Source organism: Terrapene carolina, unplaced genomic scaffold, assembly GCF_002925995.2.
Source record: "Terrapene carolina triunguis isolate 2854851 unplaced genomic scaffold, T_m_triunguis-2.0 Scaffold22, whole genome shotgun sequence".
Classification (NCBI taxonomy): Eukaryota; Metazoa; Chordata; order Testudines; family Emydidae; genus Terrapene; species Terrapene triunguis.
Window position 1 is genome coordinate 12,183,007 of NW_020664373.1, and position 24,794 is coordinate 12,207,800.

The 24,794-nt window shown below is 44.1% G+C and overlaps 1 protein-coding gene across 1 annotated transcript in view; it reads right to left on the bottom strand.

Annotated features, from left to right (window-relative positions):
* The window catches only part of LOC112108239 (retinoschisin), a 24,666-nt gene extending 1,448 nt beyond the window's left edge, over positions 1 to 23,218 (bottom strand). Inside the window, 8 exon segments of the mRNA XM_029910717.1 lie at positions 1,774 to 1,969; positions 2,561 to 2,702; positions 18,117 to 18,222; positions 20,073 to 20,098; positions 20,743 to 20,782; positions 20,784 to 20,861; positions 20,863 to 20,946; positions 23,165 to 23,218. Coding sequence (XP_029766577.1) covers positions 1,774 to 1,969; positions 2,561 to 2,702; positions 18,117 to 18,222; positions 20,073 to 20,098; positions 20,743 to 20,782; positions 20,784 to 20,861; positions 20,863 to 20,946; positions 23,165 to 23,218 — 726 coding nt within the window.
* Positions 23,219 to 24,794: the final 1,576 nt, after the last annotated feature.

Sequence of the window (24,794 nt, forward strand, 5' to 3'; positions counted from 1 at the left end):
TTTTTTTTTTTTTGCTTGGGGTGGCCAAAAAGTTAGAGCCGGCCCTGAGTGTGAGACATCTCCTCTTCAGACTGGGGGTGTAGGTCACATTCTGTGCTTTGTTGCCCTGCTACTGCAGCGCACTGGGCAGGTTCCCCTTTGCAATTTGGCCTGGCTTTGTCAAACTGCCAGCTCCGGTAAGTGGTGTCACTGATTGTGTATTTAAACAATGACAAGTCTGAGCTCCACTTTTTTCTCAAAGGCAATGTTTTGAATGAGCGCTGATCTGTGCAGCACTCTACACGCTCCCCTGCTAGCAGCAAGCTGAACAGGGAATGAGGTTAGCTTCCGTGTGCTCGGGGGCCCAACTGGCATCAGGGTTAACACCGCGGGGCAACACCTTTCGAAGATTGTGCCGGCTTCCCTGTCCTGCTGTACTTAATTTTGGAATCCAGTACTGCCGTTAAAAGAAAACTGTTTGGCCTTCTATAATTGTACCAGATTGCACTAGCTTTCGTCACAAATCCCAAAATGTTAATGGTGAAAGCATAACCTCAGGCTTCTGTGAAATTCCTGATCTTCACTCCCTACAGAGAGCTCATCCTGTGTACACCTGGTTCACATAAGACCCATTCAGACTCTTTTCGATCCCTAGCTGCTGTTATGTCTGACTATGATTATATTATGGGAGTCACTCTGACAAAAACTCTCAAATATTATTCGCTGTAGTGCAGTCACTTGCAATCCACCAGCTTTCATCTAATGGTACTGCCCTTATCTAACGCTGACAAAGTATTACTAAATGATATACGTCGTCTCTAAGAGCATAACGTTGCTGTCGGATTTCGAAAAGAGACTGTGGCTATGCTTGAAAAGTTCCTTACGGTGCCAAAGATTCTACCGGTTTGCAAACTAGTCTCTGCACTTAAAACAGGGAATACCCAGGGAACTGGTAGTCTCTCTCAATCCAGTAGTAAGGGATCACTGTGTGGTTTCCTTTTGTTGTAATTAAAGTAAGATCTGCTGCAAGGGGTTCCTGCCCTTGAGGGATACATGCCTTTATGTTTCCCTTCTTTTTACTCTGTTTTGGGTGTTCCTCTGTGTTTTCTTATGCCTCTTTATTTATATTGGGTCAGTTTGCATATTTATAGCTAAGGCTTTGCTAAACAGAAATTGGTTCGGGGTCAAATTTGTAGAGCTCACGACAAGAGTCAGCATAATCCCAGTCTTTCCTTACCCGGCAATAGATGAGTTGGATTTCTCAGGCTGGATTCTCCATAGCAGTGCAAAGGAAATGGCTGCATAAGGCCAGCAGAGAATTCCATTGTAGGAGGAGAACTCCCTGCTGGCATAGATGTGACAGATCTGGGTCCTGCGCTAGCTGCCCACCCCTATGGTAGGCTGGTAGATGGGTTGGGAAAGGACATATCCAGATGTGGTGAGGCAGAGCTCTGCTACGCTAAATCCTCCACGGGTGAGGGTTCATTCAGATATGTCACACCAGAGACATAAATTAGAGCTTCCTGGCAGCTTCTTTTAGTATTGCTGAGATCTGGGGTGTTACAAAACAGCCGCTGGGATCAAGGAATGCAACCTACTAGCTGACACCCTTCCTTCCTGCTTTGAGCAGAGCGCAGGTGCAAGAAAGCCTGGCCCATATTCTCTCTCATAACTTAATTTGATTTAATGGCACAAAGGGTTTGTGCTGGTGTTTTGCATAGGATATCACCCATTGTGAGCCAAAATCTGCATTTAGCTTAAAACCGTTTTCACCAAAATGCTGCTCCTACTGACCCGGTTGTTTCCTGTCTGGTCCTTGTAGTAAATCCAATTCAGATTCTCATCAGTCCTGTACTGCACGCTGTATTTTGTCATCCACTCATCCGCATCACAGCGCCCCTGTGTGAGTAGCCCTGAGATAACTTTGACTTCTTTCATGTCAATCTGCAGCCACTGCCCATTGTCTTGAAATTTGGAGAGCCATGCACACCTGTCAGAAACAGGCACATCAAAGAAAGCAGTACAGGTGTTAGTCCCGGGGGAATCAGTCAGAAAAGGAAGGAATGCAAAGGAACTGATCCGTTAAGGGTCAAGGACAAGAATTTTTAAAAGTGACTAGTGATCTGTGGTACCTCCACGTTTAAACGCCCAACTGAACGTGGGCAGGTGCTCAGCACTTTCTGAAAATAAGGTGTCTCAGGATAGGCAGCCAGAAACTGAGGAGCCCAATCACTGGTCATATTTGAAAATCTTAGCCCAACTATTTTGGTCCGTGGCAGAACTCCAGTGACTTCAGTGGTACCATAGTCTGGCCCTAAGACTCCAGTTTTTTTATTGGAAAATTAACTAGGAATAGACTTGGGGATACAACATTCTCTGAACCAGATTCAGCCCTGGTGTAAGCGGCTGGAAATGCCACTGAATATTTAAGGCACAGTTTGTTCCTCTCGCTTTACTTCATTTCCCCCTTTTTTTTGCTTTGTTACATTAGTATCAAGACCCTACAACTCTGCATCCTGCTCAGTTGAATGGCTGCACAACACTCATCATTGTGATGCACTTGCAGGGAGGTTAGGCTTACCCAAAACCCTGGCCATTAAGTCGGGCCTTGTTTGCAGTCCATGAAGTATACCAGCCAGTGTACTGCTCGGAATTGGAGCAGCTTATCTGGTCGGAAGGAAGCGCTCCTGACTCAAACCCGAGGGGTTTATGATAGGGACACTCTGCAAGAGAAACAAGCAGTTTAATCCAAGGAAAGTCCGGCTGCTTTTATTGACTGGTTTTGTTTGCTCGGCGTGTTTGTGGCGTGTGGATTCAAGCTGTGTTTTCACACGGTCAGCTCTCCTCTGGCATGGTGGCAGCACACTGTTAGGACAGACCATAAACAGCAACGTGCGGCATGGACACCTGCGGAGCTACAGGCTTCATTTCACTCTCCCGCTGAGGAGTCTCAGTAACCATAAAAGATGCACTTCAGAACTCATGGGGGGAGGGGAGGTTCCTTCTCTTTATTGCAACTCTCTGATGCACTGATTTATTTTAACAACTCTTTCTTAGCCTTGCACAGACATTGCACACCACGTCCCCTTTGGGGGAGGGGTACGTTTACACTGCAAAAGAAGACCTGCCGCAGCAAGTCTCAGAGCCTGGGCTCAACTGACTGGGGCTCCCAGGGCTTGCGCTAGGGGGCCAAAAATAGCAGTGGGGATGTTCTTGCTCAGGCTGGAGCCCGGGCTCTGAGATCCTTCCCCCCTCTGGGTCTCCTTGCTCCAGCCCAAGCCAGGACACCTACGCTGCTATTTTTAGCCTCGTAGCATGAGCCCGAGTCAGTTGACCCAGGCTCTGATTCTCGCTTCTGCAGGATTTGAGAGACACATCTAAGGTGTATTCGTGGGGCTTCGCTTTCATGAGATTCTTCCTCTGACCTTGTGGGCTGTTTGCAAGGCCTCCAGTTTTGAGCTATGTATAATAATTCTTTCCCTTTTGCCCCCCTTGCTACTTCTCTACAGCTGCCCTGAGGATCCCCCCGAGGTTGCCTTCATTTTTCCACTGCAGGATCTCATCCTTCTGGCTAAAATTAAAGTCCCTTTGGAACCAGTAAGGGCGACTCCCAGCTAGCGGAAGGGCTTTAGCGGGGCCAGGTGCGAGCTGACCTGCTTGGGCTGCCTCTGTCCCCCTGCCATGTTGAGGGCAATGGGACTATTTGTTTAAGTAGGTGCTAGGGGCTCCCAATCTAACCCTCTGGGAGCAAAGGGCTGCAATTAGAACTCAAACCTGGCTCTCCCAGGGGCCAGCAGAGCTCACACCACGAGGGCACGGATCAGCCCATTTACTGTGGGCACCAGCACTATCCTCTAGAAATGGATTACACCAATTCCAGCCTGTCTGCTCCGCCACCAACCTGGAATTTCCCAAGGTCAGAAGGCCTTGTTGCCCACACGAATAAACTATGAAATAGAAATGAAGAAAGAGGATGTGACAAACAGCCGGCACATCATGTTACAAACTGCAAAGAAGAGCTGAATAGTTAAAATAGCCTTCAGCCTCCAGCTGCTCCCTCCTTCAGCCTCTGGCTGCCCCAGAGATACCCACCCCCCAACTCTTCCCACTGCTGTTTTTCTCTGCTGCTCTTCTGACAGGAAGACCTTCTCCCTCCCTAGGGAGGAGGGAACAGCTGGGGACTCCCAAGGAATCGGGGAGACCAGCAAGAAGGAAGGGGTCTCTGCGATAGCACCGCTGTTGGGCTTTGAAAGCTTTATGCAGGAAAGAGAATTCTTTATAAAGAAGCCTGTCCTCTCCTCATTCCCACCCATTGTGGGTCTGCACCTCTCAAGACCCCTTTCCTATCCACTGCCGCTCCCTCCCTGGCCCCCTACCTCTGCTCACTGACTGCTTCCTGCAAAGAAAGGGAAGGCACATTGGGAGTCAGGGAGGCGGCTGGGATTGGGAACAGGAAAAGAGTGGAAGAAGCGCCTGATTTGACTTGCGTGGCTGAAAGAGGGAGCCAACCCCTTTGTTGGCATGTGGCTCTCTGTATTCAGCATTCCTTCCTGGGAACTGATAAATCTGGAAAACTGGGGCATGACGGACACATTTTTAAAATGAAAAGGCCAGATCCTCAGCTAGTGTCAATGGGAGAGCTCCGTTAAGCTTTTAACCATCATTGACATTTCTGAGTCTTCTGCTGGGTGTGGCCATTTTGTAAACATACCATGTGACACCATCTGAGATAATGGTAGGGCCGCGTGCAATCCCAGTGCATGAGAATGTGAACCGGTTTTCAGCCTGCTTCCATATGGGGTTAACAACTCTACAAGTAATGTAATATGTAACAGCTGGACGTGTTGTTTAAATATAATATAGGAATGATCTTCTCGAATCCAACTGGCTGCCAGAGCCACTAAGGGCAGCAATGCACATTTATTATTAAAACTTTATTTTCAAATGTGGAACATGCTCCTTCCCTTTTGTAATTCCAATCTGCTGGGCTCTGCAAAGTGCCTCATTTTCCATTAAGCAATTTTTTTGAGAGGTCTAGTTATGTGTCCAGAGAAACCAAAGGAAGATGCTAACAAGCTTCCAACAGGAATTGCCTGAGCAAATTCCTATAACCTAGGCACTTAATTACCATCCTTTATCCCCCACAGTCATTCATATTACACAAGCTAATTTGTCTCCTATGGTAGCTACCAATGCAAATTTCATCGACCTGGCCTAGTTTTCAAAAATAAACAAATCTGTTTTCTTGTGTAAAGCTGAGATCGTGGACTGGAAATCTTCCTTTCTGGATGGCATTTGAAAGCCCAGTATAACCCCTTAACCACAAATCTGTGTCTAACTGTATAAGGCCTCCCAGAGCATAATTGGACTCTAGTCCCGATAGTACTTTTCCTACAGTCACTGTAGAGCAGTGCACACGTAAGTTCAATATCTCATTAAAATATTTTTCTGTTAAAAACAAGTAGCTGCCATCCCTCTTTCCTTCAGGCAAGGAAATACCAGCCTAGAAAAGCTTGTGGAGGATAATTGCAAACATGAACTGCTTTAAATTCCAAAACTACATTGTTAAGCATGTTGTGACAGACTTTTCTGCTCTAGCTTTGGGAGCCCTTAGTGAATTGAGTTAAAGGATCTTTGGGATCCACTGTATTAAATGAATAGTTGTATGTATTATCATGGGCCAGCCGGGATTGATTGTCAGGGTGGGAGGTTGTGAAGCTGTGGGGACTCAAAAGACTATATTGAAAATGTGACAGACAAGCTCGGACTGTTGGGACAATATGTGTGAAGTGGATTTCCTGTGGAATACCTGGGGAGAGGTGAATGAAATTCCAAACCTCCAGTTATACAAACAACCCCCAGCCTTCTGAAACTATGCCCTGAGGAGAAGGTAATTGTCTATGAATCACTTGTTACATGTGTGACACACACACACACACACACACCCTCCGGAATGCCTCAGTGCCAACTGGCAGAAGGTCCCCCCATACTTTAACTGACATCAGGCCTGACACACTCATTGCTCCAAAAAGTTATTGTCACAATGTATCTCTCAAAGGAAAAAAGCATTGCAGGGTGTATGTCCAGACTGTCTATAAAAAGATTATAGATGTGTGCTGGAAATATGTTCTTAAAATGTATTTGGGAGGCAGTGCATGACCCCAGCCTGCCCTAGACAAAGGAATGTGTATGGACCTGTCTGACCTGCTTGGTTACAGGCAGAGGACAATAGAAAGACATTTCCATGTAAGTTGAACAAAGCCATCAAGCTAGAGGAGTAGGGAAGAATCTGCACCCAGGAAAACTTCCTGGCTCTTGAAACAGGGACAACAGACTTTGGGTAATATGGCGGGAGCAGGCAAAGAGACATTTTAGGGACCCATCACTGAGGGGATGATAGGGCATAGGACCCTTTGAGCTTATGAAAGCTGGACCCTCTTGACCTGAAAGGCAAGATACGCTGGTAATTTGACATAAAACGGCTTAAAACATAAGAAAACTGCTTAGGCAAAGATTGTAATGTGCTCAAATGAAGTTTGTCACTAGAAAGGGTGTTGTGTTTTATTTGTAACCATACCGGTCTTTCATTCGTGCTTAGTATCACTTAAGTCTCGTTCTTTGTTTGTTTTATTATAAAACCCATCTTGATGCTGTGTGTTAATGGTAGAGGGTGAGTCCTCAGCTAACCTAACAGGCTGGTGCATACGCTGTCCCTTTGGAGGCAGAAAACTTGATAACTTCTGTGTGTGTCCAGCGAGAGGGACTGGGCACTGCTGGGAGACGTCTCTGGGGAACTCGGGTTCGCTGATTATTACCTGTCAGGCAAGGTGTGGACTGGCTGAGTGCTGAGGAGTTTGCTGGCAAGGCAAACAGGTGGGTGTGTCATGGGATTGACACATAGTTTAGCAGCGAAGCTCACTCCTGCTAAGGCAGAGTGGTAACACAGTGGCTTGCGGTTTTGGGTGTCCTGAGTGAGAAGTCACACCATGAAGCCAAGATTAAAGGCCCAAGCTGTGTAAAGAAAAGGCTGAACTATTCATGGGTGTTCTGATTCTGAATCTGAGACAGTTATGAACTTGGGGGAAACCCAGTTGTGGGTTTTGAAGGACTGACAGGTACCAGAGCCTGAGGCTGGAGCTGGGGTGATCTCTGGTAAGCTTTTGAGCAGGTGTGTAAGTTCTTGAATTGTTTTCAGCATGTTTTCTCTGTAATGATTTCACCATAAGAATGAATGTGTGTACTTGGGAAGAGCTGTGGTAATGTGTAACTGCTGACAATTGCACTATTTATAGCCTTTGGAGAGAAAGCCAAGTGCAGATGCTGGCCTGTGTAGTCAGTCTGGCTTCTGGGGATATTACAGTGTAGGCAGGGGGCTGTGCAGCCTGGAAAAACCCTGCTCAGGAGTGAGAGATGTGGGTCTCTACTGAACAGAGGTGATGGCTGAGGAGCTGGGAGCCTAGAGTGGGTGCCTTCAGGGAGCACTGAGGGGGAATACGCATGCAGTTGCCCTGACCTATGATATATATGGTGGCAGCATGTGTGAGCTCTATGGCAGTGTAAATTGCCATTAGTGCCAACTGCAGTGAAAGCAAGCAGCACAGAAGGGGGAAAGCACAGAGTGAAGGTTTATAGTCTTCTCGGGGAAAAGAATAGCAAAAAAGAGAGAGAGGTGAAAATGAGTTATGAACAGCTGAAGAAAGGTCAGCTGCTCGCGCTCTGCAGAGAAAGGCAGCTCAGCACTGAGGCGCAGACAAAGACACAGCTAGTCGGCTTGCTGGATTCTCAAGATCAGAAAAGGACGATGGTCCAGGTTTTCAGGGAATATCTGGCCCACTGGCAGAGGGGCCAGCAGGCCTTGGAGATCTTGGAGCCAACTCCCTGGAGGGAAGCTGGGAAGAGGCTTGCATCACCGCAACTGGGAATTTGGACAGGTCCACAGGTGGACTGAGAGAGGATACAGCTGGAGAGGGACCAGCAGCATAAAGACCAGCAGCAACAGTCGCAGCACCAGGAAGAATAGAAGAAGCACCAGCGCCAACATAAGGGGAGTGAGGAGAGGAAAAGAATCAACATCTGCTGAAGATGGAGGCTGTGCCAGTGAAACCCTAATCTGATAGGTGAAGCCAGACCCCATGTACCTGGCCCGGTGGGTGGCACAGACTCCAAATTACTTTGGGGGGAGGGGTGACATGGATGTGTTTCTCAATCATAGAATATCAGGGTTAGAAGGGACCTCAGGAGGTCATCTAGTCCAACCCCCTGCTCAAAGCAGGACCAATCCCCAGACAGATTTTTGCCCCAGATCCTTAAATGGCCCCCTCAAGGATTGAGCTCACAACCCTGGGTTTAGCTTCCCAATGCTCAACCCACTGAGCAATCCCTCCCCCCTAGATACTTTTGAAATGGTTGAATTGAACAGGGGGTGGGGCAGGAGGCCATGGTACGGTATCTGGCTCCACTACTGCCAGGGACAAAGGCTTTGGACATTTTCACCCTTAAGGACAGAGGGGTCTCTAAACTTTTGCAACAATCTCTAAAGTAACCCCTGATGTGTATAGGAGACAATTTCAGGGAGTTCAGAAAAAAAGGGGATATGAACTATGCTGAGGTTTCAACTCAAATTAGGGGTTGTAACCATGTGGCTCCTTCCTGGGCACCTCCTCCTGGCCTCAGGGAAGTCCTGCCAGTGGCCCCTCACCTCAGTTTCCCTTTTGAGTCCCCAGTAACTATACAAATTTATCTTCTAGTCAATCAACATAGTTTATTAACTAAACGTAGTGCAAACAGTCTCTAACAAAAAACAGTCCATATCACCCCACTGCATGTAATTCTGATGATCTAGCTTCATTCTCACCATACCCAGTGTCTTCTGCCACACCTCCGTCCCGCTGCCAGGACAGCCATCCCAGCGAGAGTGCAATCCTCCACAGCATCTCTGCTGGGGGATAATCTTTACCCAGGGAGCAGTCCCACACTCCCCCTGGCCCTCTTGTGGTTACTCTGGGCCCAGCTGTCTGGCCCTGGAGAGGTCAGCGGGTAAGCCCCTCTGTGACTTCCCTGCCTGGCCCTTGGCTCCGGCTCTCTAGCTTAGAGCCAGCAGGCATCTCCCTCTGCTGCTTCTGCTCTTCCTGCCTTTAGCCTTCTCCAGCCCTCCTGCTCTGGCTCTCTGGCTTAGGGATGCCAGAAAACCTCTCTTGCTGCTCTCCTGCCTTCAGCCTTCTCTCAGGAACCAACATCTCTCTCACTCTGGCAACTCTCCCCTCCTGACTGACTCAGTCTGCTCTGAATCGCTAGATCTTGCTCACCAGAACTCTTAGGGGATGTCTTATACTGCAATGCAAGCCCAGGCTTAGTAGAACTCGAGCTCACAGACCCTAGGTTTGTTAACCTAGGACTTGAGCATCTACACTCGTTTGTAACCCAAGGTTAGGAATTATTGAACTCTGAATCTCAACCTGGTGCTCCTGAGCCTACTCTGTGGGTCCTAGTCCAACCACCCATATCCCAGACTTCCAAGCATCCTCCCAAAATGCGGCCACTGTATCCCTTAGCCTTTGGTGCAGAGTGGGAAAACTTGACTGTCCGGAGCACAAAGAAAGTTGCCTGTGGGACTGTGGGATACTTTTGGTGGACTCCCAGAGCACGAGTCCAGTGGGTCTGCATCTACACTGCCAAGCAATAGGGCTTGAACCCAGGGTTCTGGCTTGATTCAGGCTCGGAATCTCTACCCTGTGGGGTGCTGGGAGCCTGGATCCGAGCCCTAGGTTAGCGCAATGTGTGTGTAGATGGAAGGTGAGTTAGGCTTGAGCCTGAGTGATTACACTGCAGTGTAAACATATCCTTATAGCTCCCAGGTACTGTCCTGCCCTCTTAATGGGCCAAATGGGAGCATGTGGACTGGAACAGGAGAACTGAGCCCAATTTCATTTAAAGGGGGAACTGGTTGGGTGATTTCCATGGTCAGTGAAGCTTACAATTAATGGGTTTAGAACAATTCCATAAACTCTGCCACCCTGAGCTCAAATCAGAGCTAAAACAGACAAAGATCCTAGAGATGTCACTTTAGTGGGGCAACTGGCAGACCAATATGTGGATAGTCGGCCTGGGTTTGATAGGAAACCTAATAGGGATGGAATGGAATCAGAGGACAGGGATCAGGCCCAAGCCAAAGTCTATGCTAAGGGGGGAGGGAAACCTCCTCCAAGGAACCCTGGGATGGGTGGGGAGAAGTGGTGTGGTGAGCCGGGTCACTTTGCCAGGGATTGCCCACTCCGCCCAAAGAGGCCCAGGGCAGGGTTGGAAAGGCCGGGTGCAGCCCAACCTCACAGAGTTCACTGTGTGACTGACTCTTCAGAGGGAGGGAATCACACAGCCCATCTGCCAATGACATATAGTGTTCATGCTGAGCCAATCACTCCCCAGACCACTGCCTGTGTGTCCTGTGTCACCCTCTGGGTACAGAAGATCCATCCGATCATGAGTGGGAGCAAAAGGGGGTAGTTAACAGGGAGACATTCATTGGATGGAGAGACACTGGGGTTGCTAAAACTATAGTTAAGCCCCATGTGGTGATACCCCACCAAATGCTCCCAGGGTGTGAAAAGTGGGTTACGGTTCCTGCTGTAAAAGCCTTCGCTCTACCTACAGCACAGATTTGTATACAGACCCAGAAAGCATTGGGGTGCTGGCTATATGGCTGTTGTCAGATACTCCATATTCTTTGCTTTTGGGGAATGATATTCTGGCTTTGAAGGCAGAAGGGGTAAAATCACCCTCCCCTGCCCCCAGTTAACTCCAGACCTGCAAAGGACTGTGTTAGCCAAAATGCAAATGGGGAAGCTGACAGTGAGGAGGCAGGGTACATCACCTCTGCCAGTATCCAATAGGAATCAAGTTACCTTCCCAGTGTAGGCAGAGAAATACCTGAGGAGAAGGAGGGTGAGACAGCCTTATACTGCAGGGGAGTGACAAGAACCACTGTTTTGAAGGGACATTCTCCCAGTACAAAAGCCCTGGCCAGGGAAATAAGCTCTCTGCTTACCCTTACCAAGGATCCAGAGGCAGTACAGAGGCTGTGGATGGCAGGGTCTCCAGCCAAAACAGGGACACTGAGGCAGCTGCAGTGCACTGCCAAAGCCTATGACACCCACCCAAGGGTGGGAATGTCCAAGTAAAGTCTATGATAGCTGCTTGGGAGATGACAAAGGGAGCTACAGTGTCTGACTGCTTGATGGTCTTGGTGGGGGGGCGGGGCAGGGAGAGGAAATTCTGCTTGACTGTGTGTGGGAAACAAAAGCCCCCCTCTCCCCTCCCCCACCCCCACTGGGGTGGGGGATTGATAGTCCTTCCCCATATATGGTCCTTCCCCTCCCTTCCCTTCCCTTCCCTATGTGTTGCACAAACTTTGCCTTTTTTATGACATCGAAAGAAAAAAAAATCAAAAGAAAATGGAAATTCCAGAAGCTTGGAAGAAAGCTAAAGCTGTGCCAATTTTTAACAAGGGTAAGTGCGATGACCACAATAATTATAGGTCTGTCAGCCTTCTTCTATTCTTCCTGATGCTTTCATTGCCCTTCAGGGCTGATGTGACCCACTGGCAGGAGTCAACCCATCTAGTGGATTTATAGCAGTCTGTCTTCTTGTGATTAGTTCACAACATAACCAGCTTTTCCACAGCATTAAAATAAGTTGTTCCCTTTGTGTAAGAAACCGCAAACTGAGACTGGACTTAAATGGCCCCAGACATTTACTACTTGGCAGGCTTATCTTGAACGTGATGGATGGAAGACAGAACAATTTTACTTTTAGTAACACTAATCTGTAGATCACCCAGCCATAATACAATTAAGAGGTCACCTTCGGCTCTGGAAGACTGTCACAGACAGAGAACTACTCAACAGATGTCTGGAGGCTGCCAGGAACAAACAGTTAATTTATTTAATGTTGTTATCACTGACCTTAAGAAAACTCTTAAAGTGGTTATTAGAATGGCTACTCCCACGATAGCTAAGCTTGTGAGAGGCAACATTGCAAAGGCATAAAGAGACCGACTGGGATAGCAGAGTGACAGCTCTACTGCTATTTGAGTGTGTTTTGTGTACAAACTGGCACAAGCTAAGTGGTTGCCATTAAAACCTTTAAATTTTGCTAGGGAATATTGTAGTAATATTAATTACTTGCAGAGTTGTTTGTAAAGACTTTAATGGGGCCCACTGTGTATCACTATTGCTCCCTTGAATGCTAGCCCTCATGGGCCTGATTCTCCACTGCCTTGCACATTTTGTGGTCATTTATATCTGGGCAAAGTGAGGCTAAAGCTCTGCTGTCTGAGAGGGTAGCCTTTGCCAGTCACGTTGAGCACCTTTTGCGCAGGTGTGAATGGCTCCATGAAGTGCAGCGCATGGAGAATTAGGCTCATTATAAATTCTTTGCAGTTACATTATGCAAATTCTGTGTTTGTTCATTTTGAACCCAGGCACAATTTTGTTATTTCTACCAGGGAGACTCTCATTTATAGTGAAAGAGCCTTCTGGGTAAAATGATGTAATCTTTTATTATTCTGTTCTCCTCAGACATGTAAGTATGTTCTTCAAAAGGGCACTGCCTAAGTACAGTACTTAATTCCCATTATACCCTTCCCCTATAGCCGTCAAACAGCCCTGATTTCATTCTTTGAGATCACACGTTTGGGTGATAAAGGAATCTGTGTAGATACCTAGGCTTTTATAAGTATTACCACCACACAACATTCTCCATATTACCAGCTCTTGCAAGTGACAGGATTTCAGGGGTTCTGGAGTCTGTCCCATGATGGCATGAGAGGCACCAGCACCCCTACCAGAAGCCAGCCGAGTCTCTCCCTGCACTCGCCGTTCTGAGAGGAGGGAGCAAAGAGCCCAGCATCTCAGCACAGTTTCTCTCCCTCACCTTCCGGTGAGAAATATGGACAGGACAGTGCCCCTGTTCCACCCCCACCTCTCTGCAGCATCTGGCCTGGGAAGAGGTAGAGGGGTGAAGAGCCCCTGAAGTTCCGCCCCCTCCTAAGCCTGGGAAAGGGCAGTGAAGAACCACAGGAGGAGCAGAGGTGAAGCTATGGGTGGGGGCTGAATTGATGTGGGGACTGAACTGAGGGGGGTTGATGTGGGGTTGGCTGGACTGATGGCTGCGCTGAACTGGGGTTGCGGTTGATGGAGGTGGGGGAGGGGGGTGACCTGAGGGACAGGATTAATTGCTGGGCATGGGATGGATAGATGTGGGGTGACAGCTTCTGCAGCAGGGGTCAAAATCACCTTATCCAATACATTTGAGAGAGTGGGAAAGACTAATTGTCTCAGACCCACACCCTTGGGGTGGATAGGGGAAGTTCAACAACAACAACAAAAAAACAAAAACAAAAAAAGACCAAAAATACAATATAGTCTTCTTTCTAAAATTTTCATTATTTTTGGGCCAATCTCATGATTTTGAGAGGATTTTTGACTCATGATTTTTGATCTCTTGAGGCTGGCAATGCTGCATTCTAATTAAAATATTAGAATGATGTAATAGCAAAGCACATGCAAAATGGTTTAAGAAATGGCTAACTGATAGATCTCAAACAGAAGTTGTCAGTGGGGGCTCATCATTGAAAAGAAGTGTTTCTACCCAGGATTGGCAGAGATCACTACTAGGCCTGATGCTGTCCAACACTTTCAGCGATACGCTAAAAGTAAATATAAAATCACTGCTGATAAAATTTGCAATTGACACAAATGTTGGCAGCGTGGTAAACAATTATGTGGACAGAGCAATCCTACAGAGCGATATGGATCGCTTGATAAACTGGGATCACTGATACACAATACATTTTAATACAGCCAAATGCAGAATAAAGTCCAGACCTGTAATATATGTACTTGGTGCTTTAATAGGGCCAGTTTCACAAAGCTGAAAACAATTATGAGGCAGATTATCTGGGAGGAAGAATTTAATCAGAAAAATGTGAATGATAATTTGGAATCATTTAAGAACACCTTACTAGATGCCCCAAAAAGCAATTCCACAATTGAGGAAGAAGGCCATACTGGTTAAAAAACACCACCCCCTGGTTTAGAAGGGAAGGGAAGTCAGCTGTTAAAAAAAATGCAACAAATAGAAAAATGGGGAAGTTGATAGTAATGAATATAAACCAGTTAGGAATTGTTAGGCAAGGAGGCACAAGGAGAAATTTATGGCTAGCAGAGTTAAGGCCAATAAGAAGAAGTTTTTGAAATATATCAAGAACAAAAAAGAGCCCTGACCACAATATTGGTCCATTACTAGATGGGAATTGTAGAATTATCAGTAATAATGCAGAAAAGGCAGATGTGTTCAATAAATATTTGTGTTCTGTATTTGGGGAAAAAACAGATGCTAGAGCCTCCTTATATGGTGATGATAACACTCTTTCCATTCCACTAGTATCTCTCGAGGCTGTTAAACAGCAGCTACTAACATTACACATTTTTAAATCAGCAGGTCCAGATAATTTGCATCAAAGAGTTGGCTGAGGAGCTTACTGAATCATTAATGTTAATTTTCAATAAGTCTTGGAGCACTGGGGAAATTCCAGAAGCTTGGAAGAAAGCTAAAGCTGTGCCAATTTTTAACAAGGGTAAGTGGGATGACCACAATAATTATAGGTCTGTCAGCCTGACATCAATCCCAGGCAAGATAACGGAGTGGTTGATACAGGACTCGATTAATAAAGAATTAAAGGAAAATAATGTAATTAATGCAAATCAACATGGGTTTATGGAAAACAGATCCTGTCAAACTGCTTCATATTTTTTAGATGAGATTACAAGTTTGATAAAGGTAATACAGTTGATGTAATATACTTAGATTTCTGTAATGTGTTTGACTTGGTACTGCACAACATTTTGATTAAAAGTATAGAATGATATAAAATTAACATGGCACACATTACATGGATTTAAAACTAGCTAACTGATAAGACTCAAAATATATCTGTAAATAGGGAATCGTCATTGAGCATGTGTGTTTCCAGTGGCATCTCACAATGATTGGTTCTTGGCCCTATGCTATTTAACATTTTATTAAGGACTTCGAAGAAAACATTAAATTATCATTGATCAAGTTCGCAGATGAAACAAAAATTGGGGCATTGGGTAAATAACGAAGAAGATAGGATGCTGATTCACTCAATCTGCATCATCTGGTTAACTGGGTACAAGCAAACAATATGCATTTTAACAGAGCTACGTGTGAATGTACAAATCTAGGAACAAAGAGTGTAGGCTATACTTACAGGGTGGAGGACTCCATCCTGAGAAGCAGTGACTCTGAAAAAGATTTGGGGGTTGTGGTAGATAATCAGCTGAACATGAACTCCCAGTGTGATGCTATGGCCAAAGGAGTTAATGTGATCCTGGGATGCATAAACGGGAAATTTGAGTAGGAGTAGAGACACTATTTTACCTCTCTCTTTAGCACAACTGCAACTATTGCTGGAATATTATGTCCAGTTCTGGTGCCCGCAATTCAAGAAGGTTGTTGATAAATTGGAAAGGGTTCAGAGAAAACCTGCCTTATAGTGATGGACTCAAAGAGCTCAGTCTATTTAGCTTAACCAGGAGAAGTTTAAGGAGTCACTTGATTACACTGTATAAGTACCGACATGGGGAACAAATATTTAATAATGGGCTCTTCAGTCAAGCAGAGCAAGGTATAACACAATCCAAAGGCTGAAAGTTCTACTCAGATTCGAAATAAGGTGTAAATTTTAACAGTGAGAACACTTAACCATTAGAACAATTTACCTGTGGTCATAGTGGATTCTCCATCACTGACAATTTTAAATCACAATTGGATGTTTATCTAAAAGATCTGCTCTAGGAATTATTCTGGGAAAGTTCTTTGGCCCATGTTACACAGGAGGTCAGATTACATGACTACAGTGGTCCCTTCTGGCCTTGGATTCTATGAAACGTTATACATCTAAGGAATACAGGCCATACCAGAATGGTGGTTGAAGTGGACAAACAACTCAACATGATCTCCCAGAGCAATGCTGCAGCAAAAAAGGCTAAAGCAATCCTTGAATGCATAAACAGGGGAATAGGGAGTTGGAGCAGCCATAGGAAAGTGATTTTACCTCTGTATACAGCATTGGTGAGATCAGTACTGAAATACTGTGTACAGTTCTGATGTCCACAGTATAAAAAGGATGTTGAAAAATTAGAGAGGGTGTGGGAAAGAGCCACAAAACTTGAAGGGCTGGAGAAAATGCCTTACAGTGAGAGACTTAAAGAGCTCAGTCTGTTAAGCTTGTCAAAAACAAGACTAAGAGGTGACTTGAATACTAGGGAGAAAATAGCGGGTACTAAAGGATTAATGATAACCTAGCAGAGAAATATCTACCCACATATCTACACCAGCAACACCATCACAGGACCTAACCAGATCAGCTACAACATCACCGGCTCATTCACCTGCACTTCCACCAATGTTATATATGCCATCATGTGCCAGCAATGCCCCTCTGCTATGTACATTGGCCAAACTGAACAGTCACTACGCAAGAGGATAAATGGACACAAGTCAGATATCAGGAATGGCAATATACAAAAACCTGTAGGAGAACACTTCAACCTCCCTGGCCACACAATAGCAGATGTAAAGGTAGCCATCTTACAGCAAAAAAACTTCAGGACCAGACTCCAAAGAGAAACTGCTGAGCTCCAGTTCATTTGCAAATTTGACACCGTCAGATCAGGATTAAACAAAGACTGTGAATGGCTATCCAACTACAGAAGCAGTTTCTTCTCCCTTGGTGTTCACACCTCAACTGCTAGCAGAGCTCCTCACCGTCCCTGATTGAACTAACCTCGTTATCTCCATACTGATTTATACCTGCCTCTGGAAATTTCCATTACTTGCGTCTGATGAAGTGGGCATTCACCCACGAAAGCTTATGCTCCAATACTTCTGTTAGTCTTAAAGGTGCCACAGGACCCTCTGTTGCTTTTTACAGATTCAGACTAACACGGCTACCCCTCTGATACTAGCAGAGAAAGGTATAACAAGAACCAGTGGTTGGTAACTGTAGCAGATAAATTTGAATTAGAAATAAGGCCCAATTTTTTTTACAGTGAGGCTGATTAACCACCGTCCACTGGAACAAACTACCAAGGGGAGTGGTGGATTTTCCAGCTCTTGAGGTCTTCAAATTAAGCCTGGATGCCTTTGATGCACATCTGGAAGACATGTTAGGCCTTTTCTACACTATGGGGGGGAGATCGATCTAAGTTACGCAACTTCAGCTACAGGCCTTTTCCTTCATGTACCCATTAATTTCCATTCTTAACCGCTTTACAGAGCTAGTCCTCAACACCATTGCCCTGTGGAGACACTGGCTGAAAAAAGGCAGAGCTTGAAGAATTCTAATCCTTCATGTGGGATATCTTAGACCTCATCAACACAAGCAATATGCCTCAATTCCAGCATTGACAGCTGCTGGGAGCTTGGGTGACTTCACCAGGGCCAGCCCCTAAGGAGAAATTCTGGCTCCGATACCCCATAAACATTCTGAGCTAGCTTTAATCTAGCAACTGCGAGCACCAATAGCAGTGAAGCTAGGCAGCACAGGCTTCCACATGGGCTGTACAAAGCTGCCCAGGACGAGCTCTGTTCTCCAGTGGCTAGATTGGGCTGAAGTCCATGCTGCCATGGCTTCACTGCTACTGGTACTCACGCTAGCTAAATCGAAGCTAGCTCAGGTATGGCTGCACCTGCTGCAGTCACACCCCCTGACTGCAGTGTAGGCAAACCCTCAGAGGTTCAGCATGAGTGCTGCCTTATGACACAAACCACAATAGCACCCACAGCAGTTAGTAACACAGCCAGCTGAGATCTAATACTCTCTTTCTGACCAGTCCCATCATTAATCCAGTACGTTGGGGCTGAGCTGATCATCCAGAATCAGACAGGACCCATTGTGTGCTAAGGGAATAGCAAGTTCAGTCAAAAGCTACAGACCAACAGTACAGGGCAGCATTTTAGGATGTCAGAACAAGTGAAAATAGTGCCGTAAGAAGCTCTAGAGAGAGAGGCAGTGAAGTACATAGCTCATAATTTGGAGAGAAATAATCCCTTACCCGGCATGCACACTAAGCTGTTGGTTCCGGTGGCCCATACTGAGTTGGCACTTCCTTGACAATCACATTTGCAAGCTTTACTGTGCCAGTGCTCCAATCGGTCATCCTAATGTAATACAAAAGAGACCAACATAGCTGTCATATGCCGTGAGAGGAGACTGGGCCTGATTCTTCAGAGCCTTGCACCTTGTGTAGTCACTTATCTCTCTCCAGTGTGAGTGCAGAACACTACCATTGTGCTATGGAAGCTCTTCGCTCGTGCTTTGCATGGATGTAAAAGATGGCACAAGGCAGTGGAAAAATCAGACCCGCTGTATTTATAGAGATTTGCCAGGAAACTTTATTGTCCTAGGGTCTGTTCACAGTACATGTAAAGCTTTTAGTATGCTACAAAGGCTTGACCCTGCTTTCACTGACGTAAATAAGAGTTTTATCATTCAATGGAAACAGAAATGGTCCCTAAACGAGGAAGTCACAGGAGCTGAGGATGAAATTCATCCCATTACAAAGAGCCAGAGAAGACTCATGCACCAAACTTAAGTTTTATTGTGTAGGTGTGAATTTCACCCTAAATAAATAATGCCATCTAATGCTGCAAAGTATTACTCTTGGGGTTCATGAGACTTCCATTAATGTAACCCAAATTTACATATTTTTGTTTATGCATCATGAATATTTAAGAAAATCTTCCAAACAATCATCTCTGCTAAGGAACCAGTATTCTGAAACTCAGGGCCAGACTGTGCTGTTTATTAAATTGGTATAAATTCAGAGTAACTCAACTGACATCAGTGGAGTTATACTGTTTTGATACACTGGTGCCATTGACATCTGAATCTAGCCCTAACAGAGTATAAATTAGGACCAATTCTCAAAATTGGATGATATATTATGGCATTATTGCATGGGGATTTGTAAGTCAGTGTCTCAAAATTGTGTTAATGTCTTGACCAAGCCTGGGTGATATCAGAAAATTGTGGTTTTTAGAGAATGTATGGTAAGGATGACTGGACAGAATGAACCATAATTAACACTCCTTCCATTCTTGTTAGAGCACAAATAATTTGTGATATTGTAGCTCTGTATGATATTTACAAAGCTAGCTTTGTGCTCTCCCACTCTGAGAACCAGCCTCTACTGGGGATTTTTAATCCCCCAGTATAAATGTGCACATGGGTGCAAGACTGAGTCTTCACCAATGTGTCTGACTCTGGTAACCTCCTGGAGTAAGTCACACAGATGCAAGCCGTGTTTTGCACTTGTGCAGTATGAGTCTACATTAGGGGGTTTGTACCAGTGGAACTGCATCAATGTGGTTACACTGGTGCAAATATCTCCATTCTAGACACGCCCTCAGTGTTGTACTTTTACCAGGAGGTTGCATTCGGGACTCACAATTTGTCAGACCACTCTGTTTATTAGCAAAAGCGCTCTGCTAATATACCCAGATAATGTGTGTGTCATGCAAGGCCCAAACTACCTTATTTATACAGATAAAAAGGGCAAGAACTTAACAAGATGACAAAGGGAGCAGAACTGATAAGTTTACCTGGGGCTAGACGCACGTATCTTATTTCCTTATTAACTCTTACTGATCTCCTGTTAATGTCCCACCATCAGCTTAAGTGGACCCATTGTTCAATACCTTAAAGATTCTCTTCCTGTCAACTTTATCTCAACATTCCTCATTCCTGCTTAAAGGAACATACAGCATTTCTTTAATCCATTCTACTTTTACAATATAATTCATTCTTTCACACTAACAAACAAGTACAGAAGACCTTCACCCATAATTCATATTTAGGCAGAATAAGCCACAAACACAGGGACTAATCCTGCAGCGTGCTGAGCACCTCAGCTCCCACTAACTGCAGTGGGAGTTCACTGGCTAAGCACAATGCAGAATTGGTCCCAGAGAGTACTTAGATAACAGTCAGATAAGTTTAATGGACTTACCTCACCAGGCGACAATGCCAGCGTGGCTGTGTGGATGAGATAATCAAGCATGGTAGAAAGAATAAAAAGAGAGTTAAGAATCGAAGGTGCTGCAGAGAAAGCCTGCTGTTCTGAAGAGTTAAATATATTTCACACAAGCTGACTTCCATGTGCTAGCAGAAGGACATGGACTACTGGGCAGGAAGAACACACTAATATATGGGTAAAAACCCAGCCTCACTGAAGTCAATGACAAAACTCCCATTGACTTCAGTGAAGTCAGGATTTCACCCTAAGTATTTGTATCACAATCATTTTGTGTGACTAGAATGAAAGAAAATTAAATTGAAACTGAACTCCACCAATCAATATTATACAGCAGACTAGTTGTTTTCTAGCAGTGGTACCTCAGACAAGGCCACTGTGGCCGATAAAGGGAAGATTTACAGTTTTCTAAAATTTTCTGACCTTGTTTATCTTCTGCCTCCCCCTAAACTGTGGCTTCTTCAAGCACTCTTCCTGATTACAGGCCTGCTCCATCTCCCACTGAAATCAATAGGACCGTGTCTATTGACTTTAATTGAGAGTTCAATAGGGCCCTATCAGATTTGCTCGAAATAGAAAAAAGTACCATGTGACTGCTGAAAACCAAACATTACAACTTGAACATCAAATGTCCAGTGTCCAATACCTGCAGTGAACTGGCAAACTGCTGATGATCGAGTCATAGAGTAGAAAAAAAGTGAATAAATTTGAATGAGGAACTAGAAATCTGCATGCACATGTTCTGTGAGCAGTAAAAGAGGCTCTTTCTATCAAATAAATTACTGTCTGTGAATTGTTCACTGAACTCCAGTTACAGGTTATTCATTCCTACACTGGGCCAGAGCTGAACCTAGCAAGGTTTAAATAATGCTAATAGTTAATAATGTCTTACATGTATATAGCAACTTTCATCACATAATATTCCCAAAATGCTTCACAGTCATAATCAATTGAAATACAAACTATTGACAAGGATCAATTTATCCACTGCTGAAACGTAGACTCCTCTCAGATGTGGCAATGGCTTTGCTAGTATTCATCAACACTCTCAAATGAAGAACACAACAAAGAACATGACAGAGGTGAGAGCTTGAAAACTATACGATGGATTTTTAAAAAAAAATACGCAACATTTGTTTTAACCTCAGTCCCCTGAGTCAGCATTTCTGATGTCAGCAATTTACAACAATAAACAGAGACAGATTTATGTGGAATAGAGGTAAATTTGGGTCTAAAATTAATGATGCACTTTACAATCAGGTACAGCTGAGAGCTGTGTGGGCCACAAGCCCTACCCTACTTCCACTGAATTCAGTGGCACAACTTAAACTGACTATAATTGGAATTTGGATGAGCGCAGACTAAGAAAAAATGACTAAATATAAAGTAGAGACCTCTGGATTTTGGCCCTTTGTAAAGAATAAATTCATGATAAAAAAACTTAATTATGCAATTCAAATGCTTTAACTTCTTTCAGCACAAATGACTGAAATGTAAGTAATATGATCAAGGTAAGAATAGAACATCAAAGTCCCTTCATATTTTGGTTCTAATGATACAGTGTGTTTCGTATCCATTTTGTACTGTACTTTACTGCCTTTAATACCGTGAAAATAAATGTTCAGATCAGGTCATTAGCAGCACAGAACATGTTTACACAAATGCTGAGCAGGTGTAGTCAGTTTGGTGCACTTTGGGTCACTGAATTACAGAAATAAAACCAGAGACACTAAATTCTGTCAGCAAACAGACCACACAGTGATTTTAGTTTTTATTTCATTTGGTGGTGTATGCATTTGGGTAAAGCCCAGAGTTCTTACTCCTAACTCAGTAAAAAATACCATTGATTAGAATGAGTAGCTTTGCCTCAGTAAGGAGTAGAAGGTTCAGTCCTTTCTGCTGCATATGACGTCCATTTTGCTAAGCAATGAGGCATGCCTACTTTCTATTAATTCTAGAGCTGGGCCTAAATCAAAACCCTAGTTCTGAACATCCACAAGCACTGAGGATGTCTGCATTTGATGCCTCACTGGCCACTCTCTAGAATGGGCCACACCAACCCCCCTGCCAGAGCTAAGAACTCCAAATGTTGGGGGTGTTTAGATCCAGATATAAAGTTGGTGGCTTTGGCCCTATCTAAATAATGTACTGTTGAGTATCTTCTGACTTTATAATTCTCTAATAACTTATACAAATGGATTATTATACACTCTTTCTATTATTATGGGGCAAATCTTGGGCCCTTTGAAGTCAGAGTGAGATTCAGTGAGAACAAGGTTTAGCCTGTGGTGAGTAGTTGATCAGTTCACAGGTAATTCAAGGACTGTAAAAGCGAGAGCACAATAAGAAGAAGTTAAGAATTTATTCGAGCTGGTTGGAAATTTTCAAAATTCAAAAGTTTTCAACCAAAATGGGACAATTTTTTTGCCAAAATGTTTGCCAAAAAAAAAAAAAATCAAATTCTAAAATTTTTCAGTGAAAAAAGGAATTAGTTTGCAAAAAAAAATTGTCACTGTTTTTTTACGAGCTATAGTTTTTTGCTGAAAAGTGTTGAAGTCCAGCAATTTTCTGTGGAAAAGGGGATAATTTTGTTATGAAAAATTTTCTTGTTTGTTACCAGCTCTAAAATTTACTCTGGAATTAGACACAAAAAAGAAGTGATGCTGGTGTCCTATTTCATGTCACATGGATTCTTGTGAAAAGAAGAACCACCGCCAGTTTTCTATGTCTATACTGGATTTATGTTGGGGTGCTGGTGGCTTACGGTCAGTTGCTTGTGGGGCCGTTTTGTGCCCTGGCCTCTGGAAGCGCTGTTGCCCTAGAGCTGAACACTGAGCGAATGGGAAGAGTCGGCATGAGGAGCAGCACTAGGATGGGGGTGGGGCAGAAAAGGATCAGCCTCAGGAAGGAGAGCTTCTCCTTCCCTGTCCTCATTCCTGCGGGGTCCCAGTGCCCATGCATTTTGTTGTGAGTTGTTAGCACCGGGTAGCCCGCCTTGGGCACTGTCCCTCTGATTGAGCAGTCCTGCTCTCCCCACACTTTTAGCCTTCAGCTTAGGCTCGACTCACTGATCCCTGCTCTCCACCTCCACCCGCTCCCTTTTCTGTACTGGTGTCCTGCATCTTGTCTGCTTTAGGTCGAGATTGTACAGTCTTCAAGACAAGAACTATGCCTTATTCTATGTTCTGTAAAGCACCATGACCATCTGAGACTTAATAATTACAAATTGATAATCTTCTGTGCACCATAGCTGAGACCCTGCAAAGACTGTTAGCTCAGCTCCAAGTGGGGCTTCATATCACCCCTTCTGCACCCTACCTTATCTGCCCTGAATATTCTGGATAACTTCCTTTTGTAGTTGGGGAAATCACAGTGAGTGGATCTTTGACAAGTACAGTTAATTTGGTGGCAGCAGTTACACTGCAGACCCAACATCTAGCTTTTAAAAAAAATGTACATTGAAGATTGTCACATGGCTGAAAGCAATTAACTGGAGATCAAACCAAGTCAGGGTAGGTCAGTTACAAGAGAGGTAAACTGCCATGCAGTATATAAAAAAACCCAGCACCATTTAATGAAAGGAGCAGGTAGTTGCAGCCTCTCATAAAATTTCTAAATGTTATTAGAAAAAAAAAGAGTTAATTGGGGAAGGAAGGCATACAGCTTATTGGGGTCTAAAATTATACTGTTAAGAGGAAACAAATTTTCAGTCAAAGGAAAAGAACAGAATTGACAAAATTTAAAGAGCATGGATACTACTAAGATCACGTGTGGCAGTGCATATTACATATACAACACCTAAAGGATGCTAGAGCATACTTCCAAGAGTGATTATGTTTTATGACAGATGTAATAACATATGAGAGATCTATTTATGAAACAGTGAACCCTTTTTAGATTATATAAAACATGATTAAAATAGATCATGTTATATGACCAAATAAACTCAAGTAAATCAAAATATTGTAAGCACAGACATGTGGAGAATGTTTATTTTTGTTTATTTGCTTCTTTAAATGAACATTGTCAAACTAAAAATCACACTTCTGCTTGGAAATATTTTGCCTATTATTTGTGTAGATAACAGCTAAGTATACCATAAAGAGAGAAATTAGTAAATCGTATTTTCTCTTTTTATAGTTTGTGTCTTTGGCAGTACTTTGGGCACAATCAATGTAATTGTTTCACCAGTATAATCAGGTAAGTTAGTCAGTTACCCCTCTTGTTTGTGTGAGTCATTTCACACAGTAACAGGGCAAAGAAAAACATGTTGACATGAAAAAATACAAAAACTGGACAGGAAAACTAAAGAAATAGATGATGTACCTAAAACTACTTCTAATTCATTTTCTGAATCTGACTTAGTTTCAAATTGATAGTGTCTCGTTAATGTCACAATATATATACAATTATTAAATGGAGTTTTATAATACAACACTTAGCACTTGAAAGGGTTAAGACACTGTACAGATATTATTTATTTTATCCTTTTAAGCCCCACTCTGAGGTACACGGACCACAGGTAAGTACTATCATACCCAGTTTGTAGGTAGGGAAACTGGAATAGAAAGCCGAAGTGAATTACCCAAAGCCACACAAAGCATCAGCAGCAGAGGCAAGATTAGAACTGAGACTTCCCCAACTCAGTGCTTATTACCCCAGCCCATACTACCTTTTTATAGAGAAGTTAGTAGAAGT